We start from the raw sequence: 19,802 nt of genomic DNA on the forward strand, positions 1-19,802 counted from the left end.
CTAAGTCCCAAATTCTACACCTGAAATTAAGTATACATAATAAAATAACTGTAAAGTGTTTACTTACTTTTTAAAATATTGTTTTGTAGAAAATCTGAAAATTTCATTCATTCATTTTCCTTCGGCTTAGTCCTTTATTCATCAGGGGTCGCCACAGCAGAATGAACCGTCAACTTATCCATCATATGTTTTACATTGTAGATACTCTTCCAGCTGCAACCCCGTACTGGGAAACCCCCATACACACTCATTTACACACATACACTACGGCAAATTTAGTTTATTCAATTCAGCTATAGCGAATGTCTTTGAACTCCTGGGAAACCGGAGGACCTGAAGAAAACCGATGCGATAAGGGGGAGAACATGCAAACTCCACACAGAAATGCCAACTTAACCAGCTGGGACTCGAACCACCGACCTTCTTGCAGTGAAGCGACAGTGCCAACCACTGAGCCACCGTGTCACCCCTAATATGAAAATTTAAAGGGTTTCATTTCAGTAACCTGTAAATAATTACTAATTTATACACAAGAAGTGCTAAGCTTACATTGAACATCTCACACATACTTTGCTTGTATTTATTTGCACAGACCCCAGACTAGTGAAGTGTGACTTCATCTAAACAGTGTTTATTGTAACAAGTATTTCTAAACATTTAAAACTTTCCATCAATAATTATTTACTCAAAAGTCATTGCACTGTTTTTTTAAAGAACTCATTACTAATCAATGACTTCATTACAACTGTTTATCAGGCTATAAATGTTAATATCACAACATAAATTAAAGACCTTTCAGTACATGTTCCATGAGAGGAATAACAGAATAAAACCAGCTTGAGGAAAAAAGCTATTTTCTAGAATGAAGAATATGCATGTATAGATCTTTCCTTTAATTTTCCTTTTCAATTATGATAGTAGAAGCTTACATAACAGAATAAAAATATGTCTGTATTGAAGGGGAAATTGCAATATTATTGAATCTACACTGGCGACGCAGTGGCACAGTGGGTAGCACATTCGCCTCACAGGAAGAAGTTCGCTGGTTTGAGCCTCGGCTGGGTCAGTTGGCATTTTTGTGTGGAGTTTACATGTTCTCCCCATGTTCGCGTGGTTTTCCGGGTTCCCCCACAGTCCAAAGACATGCAGTATGGGTGAATAGGGAATGCTAAAATTGACCGTAGTGTATAAGTATGAGTGTGTGTGTGTGTGTGTGTGTGTGTGTGTGTGTGTGTGTGTGTGTGTGTGTGTGTGTGTGTGAAGGAGTGTGTATAGATGTTTACCAGTGAAGGGTTGTGGCTGGAAAGGCATCCGCTGCGTAAAACATATGCTGGATAAGTTGGCGGTTCATTCCGCTGTAGCGACCTCAGATTAATAAAGGGACTAAGCCGAAAAGAAAATGAATGAATGAATGAATCTACACTTACAGGCCACTTTATTAGGTCCACCTGTCCCATTGCTTATTAGCGCAAATTTCTAATCAGACAATCACATGGCAGCAACTCAATGCATTTGGGCATGTAGACATGGTCAAGACGATCTGCTGCAGTTCGAACCAAGCATCAGAATGAGGAAAAAATGCAGTTTAAGTGACTTTGAACATGGCATGGCTGTTGGTGCCAGACGGGCTGGTCTGAATATTTCAGAAACAGCTGATCTACTGGGATTTTTCACACACAACCATCTCTAGGGTTTGCAGAGAATGGTCCAAAAAAGAGAAAATATCCAGTAAGCGGCAGTTCTGTGGGCGCAAATGCCTGTTGATGCCAGAGGTCAGAGGGGAATGGCCAGACTGGTTCAAGCTGATAGAAAGGCAAGAGTAATTCAAATAAGCACTCGTTACAACCAAGGTAGGCAGAAGAGCATCTCTGAACACATAACATGTCCAACCTTGAGACGGGTGGGCTACAGCAGCAGAAGACCACACCGGGTGCCACTTCTGCCAGCTAAGAACAGGAAATTGAGGCTACAGTTCGCACAGGCTCACCAAAATTGGAAAATAGAAGATTGGAAAAACATTGCCTGCTCTAATGAGTCTCGATTTAACATTCGGATGGTAGGGTCAGAATTTAGCGTCAACAACATGAAAGCATGGATCCATCCTGGCCGGTGGTGGTATAATGGTGTGGGAGATCATTTCTTGGCACACTTTGGGCTCATTAGTACCAACTGAGCATCGTGTCAATGACACAGCAACAAGTGTTGTTGCTGACCATGTCCATCCCTTTATGACCACAGTGTACCCATCTCCTGATGGCTCCTTCCAGCAGGATAACGTGACATCTCATAAAGTGTGAATCATCTCAGACTGGCTTCTTTAACATGACAATGAGTTCACTGTACTCAAATGGCCTCCACAGTCACCAGATCTCAATCCAAAAGAACACCTTTGGGATGTGGTGTAACTGGAAATTCGCATCAAGGATGTACAGCCGACAAATTTGCAGCTAATAAAGTGGCCGGTGAGTGTAAATTTAATTAGAATCTAAATTTAGACCTAAAGAATGCACATTTCAGATCAACACAGATTTCAGATTTTAAATCAGAATGTTGTACACCAGTAGCCATTGATGTCTATATAGTGGGAAAAAAATACTGTAAAAGGCTACAGTTTTACAACATTCGTCAGAATATCTTTATTTTTGCTCAACAAAAGAAAAGCACACAAACAGGTTTAAAACACGTGGAGGGTGAGAAAATTATGACTTTTTGGGCTGAACTATCCCTTTAATTAAATTTTTTACCATATTTAAATGTTTTAGAAGTCTGCCTAATTCAAAACAATGAAAACCAGTCAAAATTATTACATTTTCAGTTACTAACCTATTCAACTGCATAAATGTGAGCATACAGTACAGTACAGTACATTAAATACAAAAAGGGTTATTGACACTAAATATTGATATTAATATTGCTGATGTAAAAACAAGCCTGAACTAGAGCAAACAAATTATACTTATATCATTAATAAACATATTTTTCAATCTTATGCATTATTTTGAATTGTGAAAATACACAAATGGTAAAACAACAGTGGGTGTGCCAGGAATTGTGGGCATCCCTTAATTTCCATACCAGATTGATGCTAACACTACTTCATGCTTCATGTCTGGGAATGGAGAAGTTCTCGTTTGGGGCAGACAAGCAAGGGGACACTGTTTACAGATCAGCCTGTGTGGTCTTTCTTCTTTTGAGACCAGAACCTTATATGTCCATGAAGACTCAGACCTCCAGATCAATCAGCACCTCTCATACCAGTCGTGAATCGGGGCTTCTGCATACTGTTCAATAGTGGCTCTTTCATATTGTGTTGTAATATACTGTTTCAGGCAAGACTTTAAAAGGCGGTTGTTTGTAATATTATAGGATCATGATTTATTGTTGCTACATATCAGTTGGTTTTACTGTATGAACCAATTTTAAAATAGCTGACAATGCTACTTTTTCCAATTTCATTTTTTTCTGAATCAAATGCATTTTTTTTTCATATTGATAACGCTTTTAAAGATTTATTTTTGCATTTATTTTAAGTGAAGTGGGAGAGGGGGGGGTGGGGGAGGGGGTTTAAAGTAGTAGTTAATCCTCAAAAAATGTTATCATTTACTCACTGTCCCGGACCTTTAGTTTCTTTCTGTTGAACACAAAGATGTTTTGGAAAATTTGGAAAACTGTAACCATTGACTTCCATTGCATTTTCCATTACTTTGTAAATAAGCACTGTGTAAGGTTACTGGTTTTCAGCTTTCATTAAAATGTCTTCTTTTGTGTTTAACAATGAACGAAAATATGTATGAAATACATATTTTGAAACTCATAAAGGTTTGGAACCACTTGAGGGTGAGTACATTTACATTTTTGGGGTGAACTATCCCTTTAAAATTAAAATATCTTGTTCCTTAGGTACCACCCCCTGTAGTTCGAGGTGCCCAACCCTCTGTTTCCTGTGGCAGGTGTTCCAATGTTGAATCAGGAAAGGTCCACGAGCCAGGATTCGAACTCAGGACACCCGGATCGTTTCCACACCTGTCAGCACACTAACCACTGGACTATTGCACTGACTTGATAATGTTTTTATGTAATGTTTTTGTCAAACATTTTAAAAGATTACAAATAAAAAAAAGATTATAATTTATGAATAAAAATACTGCTTTTATTCATTCATTCATTTTCTTTTCGGCTTAGTCCCTTTATTAATCAGGGGTCGCCACAGTGGAATGAACTGCTAACTTATCCAGCAAATGTTTTACACAGCGGATGCAACTGCAACCCAACACTGGGAAACTATACTGCCTTTATAACTTGGTATAAACTTATTTTTAATTAAAATTTTGGTATCACATATTAGCCAGTCTGCTTAATAACTGCTGTAACTGTTGCAGATATTTTCCTTGCTGTAAAAAAAAAAAGTAAATGTCAACTTACACTAACCCTAACCTAACAGCCTACCAATACTCTAATGAGAATTAGTTGAGATGTTGTTGCAATGTAACTTACAGTCAGCAAAATCTGCCAAATTATCCTTCAAAATAAAGTGTAACCAAATTTAACCTTTTCAAAGCTCTCCTTCATAGACATCTTTAATTGTCACAAACTCATGTGTCGTAAAATCATTTATAATCTATATATTCACTCACAGACACTTTATTAGGTACACCTTACTAGTACCACGTTTGACCACCTTTTGCTTTCAGAACTGCCTTAATCCTTCATGGCACAGATTCAACAAAGTACTGGAAATATTCCTCAGAGATTTTGGTCCATTTTGACATGATCACACAATTGCTGCAGATTTGTCGGCTGCACATCCATGATGTGAATCTCCTGTTTCACCACATTCCAAAAGAGAGTTCTGGTGACTGTGGAGGCCATTTGAGTTTTGTGAACTCATTGTCCTGTTCAAGAAATCAGTCTGAGATGATTCATGCTTTATGACATGGTGCGTTATCCTGCTAGAAGTAGCCATCAGGAGATGGGTACACTGTGGTCATAAAGGGATGGACACGGTCAGCAACAATACTCAGGTAGGCTGAGGCTCAATTGGTACTAGTGGGCCCAAAGTGTGCCAAGAAAATATGCCCCACACCATTACACCATCACCTGCCTGAACCGTTGATACAAGGCAGGATGCATGCTTTCATGTTGTTGCTGGCAAATTCTGATCCTACCATTCGAATGTTGCAACAGAAATTGAGACTCATCAGAGCAGGCAACGTTTCTACAATCTTCTATTGTCTAATCTTAGTGAGACTGTGTGAATTGTAGCCTCAGTTTCCTGATCTTAGCTGACAGAAATGGTACCCGGTGTGGTCTTCTGCTGCTGTAGCCCATCCTCCTCAAAGTTGGACGTGTTGTGCGTTCAGAGATGCTCTTCTGCATACCTCGTTTGTAACGAGTGGTTATTTGAGTTACTGTTGCCGTCTTACCAGCTCGAACTAGTCTGGCCATTCTCCCCTGACCTCTGGCATCAACAAGGCATTTGTGCCCACAGAACTGCCACTCACTGGATATTTTCTCTTTTTCTGACCATTTTCTGTAAACCCTAGAGATGGTTGTGCGTGAAAATCCCAGTAGATCAGCAGTTTCTGAAATACTCAGACCAGTCCGTCTGGCACCAACAATGCCTTGTTCAAAGTCACTTAAACCACCTTTCTTCCCCCATTCTGATGCTCGGTTTGAACTGCAGCAGATCACATTGACCATGTCTACATGCCTAAATGCACTGAGTTGCTGCCATGTGATTGGCTGATCAGATATTTGCTTCAACAAGAAGTTGGACAGGTGTACCTAATAAAGTGGCCGGTGACTGTATATACTGTAGTATAAACCATTTACAGCTCTGTAGTATACTGTCTGCTATTTTTCCTGTTCACTCCGTTATTTGAAATTATTTTAGGTTGCCTAAATATTTAACTACAACAATATGAAACTATTAAGTTAATGCATACACATATTGCAGCTCAAGAAATAAACAAATATTAAATAACACGTTTATAATAAATTTGTTTAAATTGTTATTATTTTTAATCAAAATTTTTATTTTTACCGTCTCCAAAATCGAAAGTCACTGACTCCTATGTCGTTTCATTAAACCTAGGAATGTTGTAATTAAGACTACACTGAGGAAAGAAGATTAGGTCTGCCATCTTGTGGTAGATTTTTTTGACCTAAATGTTTTCTTGTCAAATAAAGGGAGGGAGTAACATTAAGAATAAATATCCAGTCATCTGTCTGAAATTGACTACGTGTAATCATGGTGCCGGATTGGGATTCTTTATTTGACTCGTTTTAATGCTTGTCTGACCTAAATATGAAAGAACTGGACAGTCTTTGACCCAATAATTCCTCTAAACATCATCGTCCCAGAAAGACACGTCAGAGGTGGGCGGGATTAAAGAACATTCACTTCCGCGTTACTGTACTGAATGGATTTTATGAAACTGGTCTGTTATGCTTAAGTTGTACTAGTTTGGGCTCATTGTTGCGTTTTCGGAAAATCTTAAGTTAGAAGAAGTGTTTTATTGTGTACACAAAAAAAGTTTAACTAGTTATTTTATGAACAGACGTGACAACAAAAGCTGGACGTGATATAATCCTCGTATTAAATCTGAATTCAAGTGACTACATCATAACTGAAAGATGTTAAAAGCGATTATCCTAATTGGGGGGCCTCAAAAAGGTAAGACATCAATTACATTTGTAACACACTAATATTAATACTAATGTCATGAATGAAAATAAATGATACCACAACAATATTATCACGCATGATGACGTGGCGCAGAGGACGTAGCTTTACGTGACAACGTAGGATAAACAATCAGTTGCAGTGTCTGTATCAAAATTATGAAATAACTGACAAATGCCGTGTTAAAAGTAATAGTTCACCACTCAAATCTTAAAACTCTCTTATGATTTACTCATTTACTTGTCGCAAAGATTTATTCGTTTTCTTTTGTCTGTTGAACATGAAGATGTTTTGAAAAATGTTGGAAACCTGTAACTGTTGACTTCCAGTATTAGTATTTTTCCTCTACCGTGGACGTCAATGGTTACATGTTTCAGCTTTCATCAAAATATCTTCTTTTGAGCTCAACAAAAGAAACTGATAAAGGTTTGGAACCATTAGTGAGTACATTTTCATTTTTGGGTAAACTATCCCCTTAATACCTATTTGAAAATGATTTTCATTTAAATGCCTTGCCTTCAGGTACCAGGTTCCGCCCCCTGTCATTCGAGGTGCCCAAACCTCTGTTTCCTGTGGCAGGAGTTCCAATGCTGCAACATCACATTGAAGCCTGTGCCCAAGTAAGATACTATACAGTTTAGGTTATGTTTAGGTCACATGTCCAGTCTGTTAAACTGAACTGTATTTGCAACAATCGATAACTGCTTTGAAAGTCTCCCACGTTTACTTCTCTTACAGGTTCCTGATATGAAGGAGATCATACTAATAGGCTTTTATCAGCCCAACGATGAGCTAAACCGCTTCATTTATTCTGCTCAACAAGAGTTTAAAATCCCAATCAGGTAGGTTTGACTTTAAATAAAGTCAAAGTTAAATAGTTTTTAATGTATTATGTGCAGTGTTTTAGGTAAGTTACTTCATAATAGCAATTAATTACTAACTACATTATTAAAGTTGAATTTAAATTACTTTTCTTATTTTGCTAACAAACAGATTTAAACACAAAAAATAAAAAAGTTAAACATTTTAAACATCAAAACATGAAACTTTTCAAAGCAGTGAAAAAATATTTCGTACAATATATTCTCAATGGCTAATTTCTTATTGAACTAATTGTTTCTCAAGCATGTGGAATAATCTTAATAAATGTAATCTTTAGTTAAAAAAGAATTATTAATGAAAATATATGCAAATAACAAAAAAAAAAAAAGATTTCTCTGCATCTCTGAGCTTGATTTATAGAGACATTTTTAATTTGTTTACAGTATTTAAGGCAGGTATAATGTAAGTAAATATAATAAAATTGTTATGCACCATCTAGGGATAGTGCACAACATGAAAGACAAGACAAAGAAATATGAAATCAAAGATTTATTGGAGTTTGAATTCAGGAGCTACATAACCAAAATAACAAACAAAATTATTTATTTTAAACCTCTACCTTACCTGATCAAAATGAAAGAGAAGAAAATACATTTAACTACCCTAACTACCTAACACAAAAACAGAGATCAAAAGGTTTTATAAATAAAATGGTGTCAAACTCCTTACTATCCCAATATTGTATACACTATTTACAAACTATTTACTGAACAAGCAACCACATTTTAAGGGACAATCCCAAAGTCATTGTCAACAGACAAAAAGGTCAAACAAGCCAGTGGAACAAAGCACCACAAACAAAGCAAACACTTTAGTGCTTTAAGTATGCATGCAAATCCCAGGGTAAAAAAAAGTTGCTTCATTAGTTTATATTTACACGATTTAACATATTTCAATGTGAAATGTAAATATCTCATTTTATTTATTATAAAATATGATTTATTATATTTATTATAAAATTTGAAAGGATTATTTAAAACGATCTAAAATTATATAAATTAAAGAGATATCTTCACAAAAAAAAGAAAAAGTCTGTGTCTCCTCTTTATTTTTCGGACAAGGCCTTTATATGGTGCTCAACAGACCCTGATCTGTTATTGCAACAGGTTTAACAGTATATTAAAGATTTAATAGACTTTTGATTTGAGTAAAAAAAAAAAACACACAATTGCTCTTCTCTGAATCCAAAGGTACCTGCAGGAGTTTGCTGCACTGGGTACAGGTGGTGGGATCTATCACTTTCGCGACCAAATTCTCTCCGGAGGTCCTGCTGCTTTTTTCCTCATGAATGCAGACGTATGCTCTGAGTTCCCCTTGCTGGAAATGCTCCAGTTCCACCATCAGCATGGTGAAAATCATTGCGGAGTCTTACTTGGAACTACAGTAAGTATAAGTTTTGTAAACGTGGGAGTGCATAATGTGAAACTGAGTATTTAATCTAAACATCTTTTTTTTTTCTCATTGTAGGCAAATAGAACACAATCTCTGAACTACGGCTGCATTGTGGAAAACCATCAGACAAATGAGGTATAAATAAAGATGTTTAAATGTTAACTCGTATGCGGTCTAAGTTTAACAAATATAAGCAATGTAAGGATAAAGGAACAAGGGTCCGTTTTTCGGATGTGGATTACTCAATTAGCTGAATTTGGTTATTGACGATTTGGCAGGATCGGTTCTCCCATAGGGGATAAAAAAAACATTTATTAATATGGACTTTTTAAATACAAACACATATTATTTTAAGGTACATACCCAGCTTTAGTACAATTTCTGTATGATAATAGCCATGCACAATATTCAACTATTTTATGTTTGTTTGTTTTTTATAAAGGAATAATAATTTATGCAGTCATGCACATGTTTTTACAGCTAATATGACGGTGATTTGATGCTTTGCAAAAGTTGCAGACACCTTTACCGATATCAAAATACTTTTTTGATGCAAAATTTATTTAAATTCCTTACGCTGATTAAGCAACTTAAATAGGCCTAGGCTACTATAATAAAGAAAATCCGGTCTAAAATGTAAAACTAAATAAATTGTTAAATACTCTTGACACATGAAAGTGTAAAGCCTGCAGTCCACAACAAATGTGGAAAGTTATTGCGTATCATATTTAACAAACGTTTGCTATGAATTTTATATAATTTTGCTCGCATGGATAATTGAATATTATTCAGATGATGTCATTACACTGTTGTGCCGTCAGCCAATCGTTGCGTTGCTGATCATGATTTCAAGGATCGATAAATCTGTCCTTCACAACACACACAGCAATCTTAGCTGTCCATCCAGACATTTTAACCTGATTTGCAAAGAACCAAATTAGCCAGAGATCAGATATCAGGATTAAAAGATCCAGGAACTGTCAAATCATCTTTAAGCGAGGTACGAAGAACAAACCCGAAATGTCCTTAATTGGTTAGTTCACTCCAAAGTATTTTTTTGTTGTTGTTGTAGATTTGTTTGTATTTATAATTGATCAGTCTAGATATTAACAGGAAGGGAAGTGGGAGAGAGAGAGGGGTATGGGATCATTAAAGGTGTGCGAGTTGGGATTTGAACTCGGGACGCCCGCAGCGCAGTTGCAGTAACCAGTAGGATATCAGTAGGATAATGTATTCAATCTCACGTTGTTTCAAACGCATCATACATATATTATTAATTTGAACACAAATTAAGTTAATTTAGTGAAATATAAAAGATCTCTGTCCATACGCCAAAATATTCAAGAGAATTTTTGCTTGATATGTGAAAACATACCAGGTTCATTCTTGCTTGTCAAACCAGCACATTTGAACTCCTTCAAGAACTAGCGAAATAGTTTTGAATGTCAAGTAAAATATTGTTGAACTTATGTTTGCTAATCAATGTGTAAATGTGAATACAAGCTAAAGTTAAATCTGTTCATCAGATAAGGTAATTATATTTCTTTATGAGACTTGGACTAAACAAATATTTTCAAGCAGCATTGAAGAGACTTGGATTGACAGAAATAAAAAAAATAAAAATTTGCATTCTGAAGGTGAACAGACATTTTATGGGTTTGGACATGAGAGTAAAGAAATGATGACTAACCTTTTAAGAAAATACTTACTGATTCACACAAGCTAACTGTCTCTTATTTTCTCTTAGGTGCTCCATTTTGTGGAGAAACCCAGTACTTTTGTAAGTGACATCATCAACTGTGGCATCTATTTGTTCACCCCAGATATTTTTGCCCATATTGGGAAAGTTTTCCAGAGGAACCAGCAAGAGAAGATCCAGTAAGTGTCACTGACATAAGTCAGCCTCCAAACCACTTTGCAGTCTTCACTGGACAGATTTATGTGTTTAATAATAGGTCACTCTGACCTGTTTGCACTGAAATATATATATTTTTAAAAAAACAGGGAAGAGCTCACTCATGGCAAGCAGATGCCAGAGGTGGTTCGGCTGGAACAGGACATTTTTACAGCCCTAGCAGGACAGAAAAAACTCTTTGTCTACAAAACACAGCACTTCTGGAGTCAAATAAAGTCTGCAGGGTAAATCTCCAGGGTAAATTGCTATCTTTCCTCCCCTTACTGCCACTGTTTTTTTATATATGTGCTGTTATATAATTCTATATAGGTCAGCAATATATGCTAGTCGTTTGTACCTCAAGCAGTATCATCAGACTCATCCTGAAAGACTGGCCACAAACCAAGGCGGAACCCCTAAAATAACAGGTACTCCATGTTGTTTGAAGTGGTCTGTTTCAGAACAAGTTTAACTGTGATTCAATTCAACATAATTGACTTAACACTGAAAGAAATGTTGGTGTGTTTAAACAATTTTCATTCCAAAAGTTTGTACATTTCCTGAAACTGAATTGGATGTGAGATTGTAAAGTTTTGACCCCGAATGAATCTGATTTTGAATGAATCAAATTGAGCTTATGAATTAATAAAGACTTGCTTGGTTTCTAAAAGAATCAGCAATTTTGAACAAATTATTTGAATTAATGATTCCTTGAAACCCTCATTAAAGGCATAGTTTGCTGAAAAATAACATTTCTGTCATCGTTTACTCACCCTTTACTTTTTTCAAACCTGTTTTTTTCTTCTGTTAAACACAAAACACAACTTTGCTTAAAGCAAGGTCTAAACATTTTTTCATTTTTTATTTTATTTTTTATTTTTCATTTTTATTTTTTCATTTTTTTCAAAATCATTTTTTATTTATTTATTTTTTTTTTTTATTTATTTATTTTTTATTATTATTATTTTTTTTCAGATTTATTTTGTGTTGTCACTTGTCACTTTATGTACACTGGAAGCTTCTGTAGCCAAAACAAATTCCTTGTGTGTGTGAAGCACACTTGGCAATAAAACTGATTCTGAAAAAGAATCTGACTGGCCTGCATAGAGTCCTAACCTCAACCTGACTGACCACCATTTTATTGAATTAGATCAGAGATTGTGAGCAAGGCCTTCCCATCCAAAATCAGTGCCTGACCTCACAAATGCACTTCTAGAAGAATGGTCAAAAATTCCCATAAACATGTTATGCTAAAATGGCCAACTCCATATTAAATGTTATGGATTAATAATTTGATGTCATTAAAGTTCATGGACATGTAAAGACAGATGTTACAAAACTTTTATTGTAACTTTATTTGGTTAATTAATTAATTTATTTCAAGTAAAGCTATGAAGCCACTGAAAAATACTTGTTTTTTCTTTAACAGGAGATGTTTATATCCACCCTACTGCAAACATTGATCCTTCTGCTGTGGTAAGTGCTGTACAACAGCAACAACAACATATATATATGTTACATACAACATATATATAAGTCTACACAACATATATATAAGTCTACATACTTCATTGTTTTTCTTTTTTCAGTTAGGTCCTAATGTTTCCATTGGCAAAGGGGTGACAATTGGAGGAGGTGTAAGAGTGAGGGAGTCCATCATTTTACATGGAGCCGTGTTACAGGTGAAGCGAATCACTGCTCTGTTCAAGTGTGCAGCAAGGAATAGACTTTTAATAGACTAGAGAATGATTATGAAATATCTGGGTCTCTGTTTCAGGACCACTGTTGTGTGTTGAACAGTATTGTTGGCTGGGATAGCACAGTGGGGAAGTGGGCAAGAGTGGAAGGAACTCCAAGTGACCCCAATCCCAATGACCCGTATGCCAAGATAGACAGTGAGACTCTGTTCAGGGACGGAGGTCTGACCCCATCCATCACTATTCTTGGTATGAACATCTGTTTCAGTCTAGTTATCAATATAATATAATATAATATAATATAATATAATATAATATAATATAATATAATATAATATAATATAATATAATATGTTTTTAAAGACATCAGCACTGCATTTATTTAAGTATGTTAAGTATTATTACATTGAAAGTAACTGTTTTTTATTTTAATAATATGAAAAAATAATACACTGTAAAATGTAATAAGTTGACCTTACCTGGAAAAATTGAGGGAACCGATTGCCTAAAAATTTCAAAGTAGTGTGTTAATTTTGAGTGAGCATAACTTAAAACATTTTATATTTATGTCTTAATAAAGTAAACCAGTACTGCTGACTCAAAATAATTGTTAACTTCTTATTAGTGTTCACATTACTAGGAAAATACTAGGAAACCGATTGCCTTAAAATGTTCAAGTAAGCTGAACTAAACCATTTAAGTGAAGACAAAAAACAATATCTTACTTACCTACTCACTCCTAGGGCCGTTTATATCAAAGTTGATATTTAGCCGCACCATGTTGGTGTTTCATAACATAGAATTTTTACAAGGTGGGTCATAATTTTTAACCAAGGTTTAATGTAGTAATAATAATAATAATAATAACTAATATTTATATAATATTTATTTATTTATTTATTTATTATTATAGAAATATTATTTTATTTATCGTTATTATATTAATATATTTATAAATTTTGACATTAAAGAATTGACAAAGCTCTCAGATTTATTATGCTTATGTCTGATTATGCTTAAGTTTTAATTCTTTCACTTGTTTCCTCAGTTCCCTCATCACCATTCTCTATCATTAACATGCTTTTGACACATGACCACTCAACAGTTGTAAATACATATTATTGTAAGACAAGATTACTTGAATCTATTTAGTTTAACAACCTAATGTGCTAAAAGGTCGGGATTACTTGTTTAAATATTGTAAGGTGAACAAACTTAATCATAACAAGTTAACTGCACTTAATTTTATTAGTGAGAACAGCTATTGCTTTTTACAGTGTAAAATCTGATTTTTAATCAGCCAAGTCGCACAGTCCTTCAGAAATTATTCTAAGCCAATTTGATGCTTAATACTTATTTTATATAATATGTATTTGTGGAAATATACATTAAATATAATATAAATATATAATAAACAGAAACATAATATGATATACTATTTTGTTTTAAAAAAAAATATTTTATGATCAAGACTGCATTTATTTGATGCAAAAACGCAAAAACAGCAATTCTGTCAAGTTATATGTCAGTGTAAAATATTATTAAAAAAATTATATATTTTATATATTTAAATATTGTATTTATTATATGCCAAAAGTCACAAAATTCCTCAGAAATAATTCTAATAAGCTAATTTGGTGCCCATGAAACATTCCTTATAAAATTCAATATAACTTGTGTGTACCGAGTGTAATAATCTAAGGTGTTTAAAACACTTCTTTAAACACTTAAACTGAGATGTAATGGTAAAGTTAGTCCAGAAGGAGGAGCTATTCCTTTAGACATCATAACAATGAATACATTTTCTACTGTATTCATCTGACAACAGTTTTTTTTCCCCCCACAAGTTAGTCTGAGCATCTGCACTGTTTTAACAGTCCAAAATCTTTTCCTATAGGCTGCAATGTGAATATTCCATCAGAGGTCATCATTCGAAACTCAATCGTCTTGCCTCATAAAGATCTCAACAGGAGCTTCAAAAACCAGATCATTCTGTAAAAGACACTTGTCTCCTTTTTTTGGGATTAAATATTGCACAATGGGTGATGTAGAAAGTATATAGTATTGTTTATTTTCATGTAATGTTTATGTATTTGGTAGTTTCAGCTTGGAGAAAATGAGTCTACTTATGGAAGCAGATTGCATTACAGTAATATAGTGTAAATTATATGGTTGAACAATAGGGGATTTTCCTGATAAATTTCAGGATTGGATATTTTGTATTTAATGGCTCTGCTGAAACACAAGCCTTACACGCACTGACACATAACCAGATTTGACTTTTAATGGTTTTATTCTTTAATAACAAATGACACGTATTATACCCGTATTGCCTTTTCAACAAAATGATGAGAGATTAGGTCATTTTTGTTTGTTTTTCTCTAGAAAATTACAAATTTGAAGGGACATAGTGTTTTTTGTTGTTGTTGTTGATTATCGCTGTATTCTGTTACAACAATTTATTAAAATAATCTAAACAGAAGTTGAGATTTTATTATTACAAACTTTAGAGTGTGCTGTGAGTATAGATTGAGATTCAAATGCTAATAAAAACGAACTCATTCACTTTAAATACTAAAATTGAACACTTGAGGGTAAAAAATGGTTTGTAGTCGCAACACAAATCATTTAAGTTAACTTACAGTAGTTGTTTTTACAAATTTAAGTTGATTGAACATTCAGTTCATCTTAATTTCAATAGTGCTTTTACAATGTAGATTGTGTAAAAGCTGCTTAACATAGAAGTACTAATAAATTGAAATTGTAACCGTGGCTGTGGCGAGCAACAAACTTCACCAAGTGATGGAAATGAAGGTAAAAACCATGAGAGAAACCAGGCTTAGGCACGACTATTTCTCCTCTGGCGAAACTTCTTGTGCAGAACTGCAGTTTAGGTGCCGGGGGGTTGAGAACGGTGGCCGTCCATTGTGGAGTAGCTGCAGGTGTGAATAGGTCACTGGCGGGTGTACAGGCTCATCCACGGGATCAATGCGGAGACTCATCTGTCACTGGGTCAGAAATCAGTCTCATGCTCTCCACTCCTCCATGACCGCCACATCATCTGCTCAGGATACGGCCTGGTCCAGGGTTATGGAGGCCTGTAGAAGACCTCTATAGTTTGCATCATCTCTTCACAGAACTTGAATCACAGTAATGGCGCTGCATAATCTCTAGATGTCTTAGGATGAATATCCCCAGGTGCAAATAGAGAACAAAGAAAACAATTAGCGTATCTGCTGTTCATGGTGTATTTAAACAAGAGATATTAAATATAAAAGAAGTGCTATAAATGAAAATACCAGTTTTATAAACAAACATGTAAAGCATGGGAGTGTTTCTAACAATATAAAACAATTAGGTTGTTCAAAAAAACTCAAGTATTGTGTTGTTTTAGCTTATTTTATGCAAGTAGTTTGATTAAGGAGCAAAAAGAATTTTTTGAGTGTTTACATTAACAAACATTTATATTGTATTTGTATTTTCTATTGTACAGATCGAGCCTGGAGGTTGTGAGGTTTTTTGCCATTTACAATATTTTCTGTGGTTATCAGTCAGCATAACAGATTAATTTAGGCCTTATACAACACATGTTTGCCATTTATTTCATTTATTTATTTATGGCCAAAGTAGCAATGCTGCAAAGGTGAGATTGTCTGCACTGACATTTTCAAATAACATGTTCAAAAAACCTTTCCTATGTGACAGATCCCAGAAGTCAATTAAATCTCAGAAAAGGTCTCCTTATCGAATATTAAGTTTATTTGATTAATTTGTTTGAGAGAATGGCATATCGTTCTGAAAGGCTACATGTCCTTTAACGTTGCTATTTTAATAAAATATTACTACAATGTAACAGTACATTTGTACAACAATGTTGTCATTTTCTTTTGGGCTGTGTTGTGGGGCTCTAGATTCCATCTACAGAACATTTCCGGGCAAAACAATTGCAAAATAAATACATCAACATAATAAAATAGAAATAAGAATAAATCAATCAATCCAAACAAGTCCAAAGAAAAACCTTGAGAGTTAATCTAAATTAAAAGTTGAAAACTTCAATTGATAATTTCAAATTATTGAGCATACTTGACCTTAAACTCTAAACAATATTAATATAATCTCGACCATTTTGCCCAAATAAATAAAAAATAATCAGTGTTTATATTCAAGAAGAGATAATCATGTCCTGGTCAATCAGGTCTTCATTAGGATCTCCTGTACATTGTATGTTCAAGCAAGAAAGGTTATTTTCAAATGCGTTGTAAGATTTAGAGGTGGGATTAAGTCATTACGACTGTATCAATTGGCTCATTGTAAACGCGTGCCTCAGCCTACATTTAGTTGCACTTTTCAAATGACAAATCCACTAGAGGGTGCTGTCTTAATTTTTGTGAATTTGAAATAATGTTACTTAGGGTGTTTTTGTATGGTTTATATACAGGTCATTCTTGTACAGGTCCATGAGAAGGCAGGGCTTGTCGCACAGATCACCCAGTGAACCGCTGACCAAAACCCTTCCCTAAACCCAACCAACAGTGTTTTCAAAAGCCCACATTAGAGAAATGTGCACTGTGACCGCATAGTTTTACCTTGATTTTACATTGCTTTTATCTGTTTTGTTAAACCGCGATTCACGTGAAGGCTTTGCATTACATGTAGAACACTGTATAATGTGAATTACTGAGCAAATCAACACACTCGGAAAAGTTTTTCATAAGCAGATAAATAGGTGAGGCAAACATTTGATTACAAATCATAGATAATGTTAAGTAGTTTTGTGGTATTTATTTTTGTTGTTTATATAAAAAATCCTATATTTGTCAATAATATGTCCCTGTAAATATTATTAGTGTGAAAAAGAACAAAAAAAATTGTAGCTAGTTATACTGCCCCATAGCGTTCATTTACCCTTGAAACTGAAGTCAAATGTAGGCTAAGGCATGTATAAGTAATACAATTGAATGAATTTAAAGAGGCACTACACTGGCAATGAGACAGGCCCTGTCCTAATAGCGCCCAATACCCATGATGACTCATTTTCTGTATTTGGTCCAAATGTTCAAGTAGGCATGAAGATCACACGTCTGTGTTAAACTTTTTAACATTTTTAAATCCTTGTTTTTTAGGTGATAGTTTTTAATGTTGTTAGATCGGCTAGGTTTGGTTCAACTCTTTAACAATATAACTACATTTTTAAAAATCTGTGCAAGGAATTCATGAGAAACGTGTTTCTGATACCAAGATTGTTGAAAACGAGCACTGCTGCACTCTGTTGCTTGCCAACACTGTTTGAAATCCAATGATGCAAATTAGACTCGGAAGCAGCAAGAAACTGGGTGAGAGCAGGGCACAGTTTGACTTTCTCAGTTTGTGTGAATCCACATTGAATTCTTTTCCCATAGTTGTTTGTGTGATTTCTTGCCTTGGAGTACATGGTCTTTGTTTTGACAGTTTACCATGTGCTTCACTTAGTTGCGTCCTTTTCCACCCTCTTGTATCCTATTCTTTATATTATTATGGTTCCTTGTCATCACCTGTAGCTTCCTTAATTGTTCTCCTGTTACTGTGTTGTCATGCTGACATTTGGTGAGCTCATTTTGGTTGTGTCTCTCTTGTTTTCATTGCTCTGTCAAGTTTTCAGTTTAAAGCTGCTGTGTGTAAGTTTGACACCCAGTGGTTGAACTACTATTGCACTCCTGGATCAAAACAAACGCAAGCGCAGGTTGCCAGATTGAGGAAAGGAGCGAGTGATTTAAGCCATGTTCGAAATAAAAGCAACGGCACCCGATAGAAGGAATATTTTCCATATTAAAAGGAGTTTTTGTCCTAACCAACACCTGAAATTGATATATTAGAAACGGCTTCTGTTTCTCACAGGGGAACAACAGAAAACTGACAATGATCACCTCAGGTACACCTCATGTGCTTTATTCAGTGTTAAACGCTAACAATGTGAGTTTGAATGCCATTTCATATGACATTTATTGCCATACTACTGAAAGCAGCAGCAGATAGTTTACCTCAGATCTCGAAAATAAAATAAACCGTTTGAAATTAAACTTTTTTCCCAGAGATGGGTTGCAGCTGGAAGGGCATCTGCTGCGTAATTAATAAAGGGACTAAGCAGAAAAGAAAATGAATGAATGAAATTAAATTTTAGAACTAAACACATATCAGTGATTCAGCATGTACATTTACTAATGTTAAAGAGGGTTTCGTCTGGTGCAAACAGCCAGATTGCTTATCACTGCGTATCTCGTCATGAAACGTGTTGTTAGGACACAGGGTTACAATGTAACCTGTCCCCTAATGTTTACACTCCTGATATTTATATCATTTGCTAATTAATAACCTCATGTGAAACTGAATCTGCATCTCATTTTGGCTGCTGTCCACCAGAGGTCGCATTTCGGTCACGGACGCAGGCTTTCAGAGCCTTTCTGAATGAATGAATGGATTACAGGGTTTTCCAAGGCAACCTGAGGTGCTGAGATATTATTGGCTAAACTGGCATTGGGCAGGTTAAAATGTCCAAAACAAAGACAGCGTTCCGGCACAGAAAACACATTTTCAAAGCAGAATATCTGACTCCAGCATTGTTTTTCAGATAAGTAAGTTTGTTCACTTGGCATGTTTCTTAAATATCTGCAAACATATTATGGTATTTTTATGCTTTAGAAGAGTCAAAAACTTACATACAGCACTTTTAAGTGTTCTCCTGTTATTGTCCTGTCATGCTGACATTAGTCAGGTGTGCTCATTTTGGTCGTGTATCTTTCTTCATTCCATTCATTGCTCTGTCAGGTTTTCAGTTCATTTTTATGTTGCACTGCCAGGTCAGCGCTCCACATCTCAAGTCTGCTTCTAGTGGTTGGCGACTTTGTTGCTTTTCAGAGCTGCCACCTGAATGGACTTTAACTGGCTTGGATTTGTATTGTGTCAAGACTTTTTGCTCTTCATTTTAGGATTTGACGAAATGCCTTTAAAACCTGAAAGCTAATGGGTCGTTCACACAACACTGTTTTCAGACAAAATTGGTAAACTTTTTAATGGTTTTGGCTGTTCATTTACACAGCAACTGTGTTTTTGAAACTGCAAACTAATAAATCTGAAAAGGGTTACAGAGTGTTAGTTTTTAAAAGTACTGAAAATGTTTTAAACCCAAATGCTACATAGTTGTCATGTAAAAGCAGAGCACAGTTCAAAACAATGTTGAGAAACAGCTAAATAATGGCAGGACAGTTCACAAAAG

General features: G+C 35.1%; 1 protein-coding gene across 1 annotated transcript; it reads left to right on the forward strand.

Moving 5' to 3' along the window:
* The first annotated feature begins 6,408 nt into the window (after positions 1-6,408).
* gmppab (GDP-mannose pyrophosphorylase Ab) lies at positions 6,409-15,081 on the forward strand. Its single transcript, XM_056459677.1, has 12 exons — positions 6,409-6,676; positions 7,208-7,305; positions 7,424-7,527; positions 8,758-8,950; positions 9,035-9,094; positions 10,707-10,837; positions 10,964-11,098; positions 11,184-11,281; positions 12,283-12,329; positions 12,443-12,535; positions 12,631-12,799; positions 14,448-15,081. Exons 1-12 carry the CDS (start codon positions 6,637-6,639, stop codon positions 14,546-14,548), a joined length of 1,269 nt encoding a protein of 422 aa, XP_056315652.1. The 5' UTR covers positions 6,409-6,636; the 3' UTR covers positions 14,549-15,081.
* The last annotated feature ends 4,721 nt before the right edge of the window (positions 15,082-19,802 follow it).

This window comes from Danio aesculapii, chromosome 6 (assembly GCF_903798145.1).
Source record: "Danio aesculapii chromosome 6, fDanAes4.1, whole genome shotgun sequence".
NCBI lineage: Eukaryota > Metazoa > Chordata > Actinopteri > Cypriniformes > Danionidae > Danio > Danio aesculapii.

What these genes read in the sequence shown, in the direction of transcription:
- gmppab (XM_056459677.1), top strand. Translation starts at nt 6,637, where the DNA reads ATGTTAAAAGCGATTATCCTAATTGGGGGGCCTCAAAAAG. An exon ending in AATTGGGGGGCCTCAAAAAG is followed by an intron (nt 6,677 to 7,207) that starts GTAAGACATCAA and finishes CCTTGCCTTCAG; the next exon opens with GTACCAGGTTCCGCCCCCTG. An exon ending in CCCATCCATCACTATTCTTG is followed by an intron (nt 12,800 to 14,447) that starts GTATGAACATCT and finishes CTTTTCCTATAG; the next exon opens with GCTGCAATGTGAATATTCCA.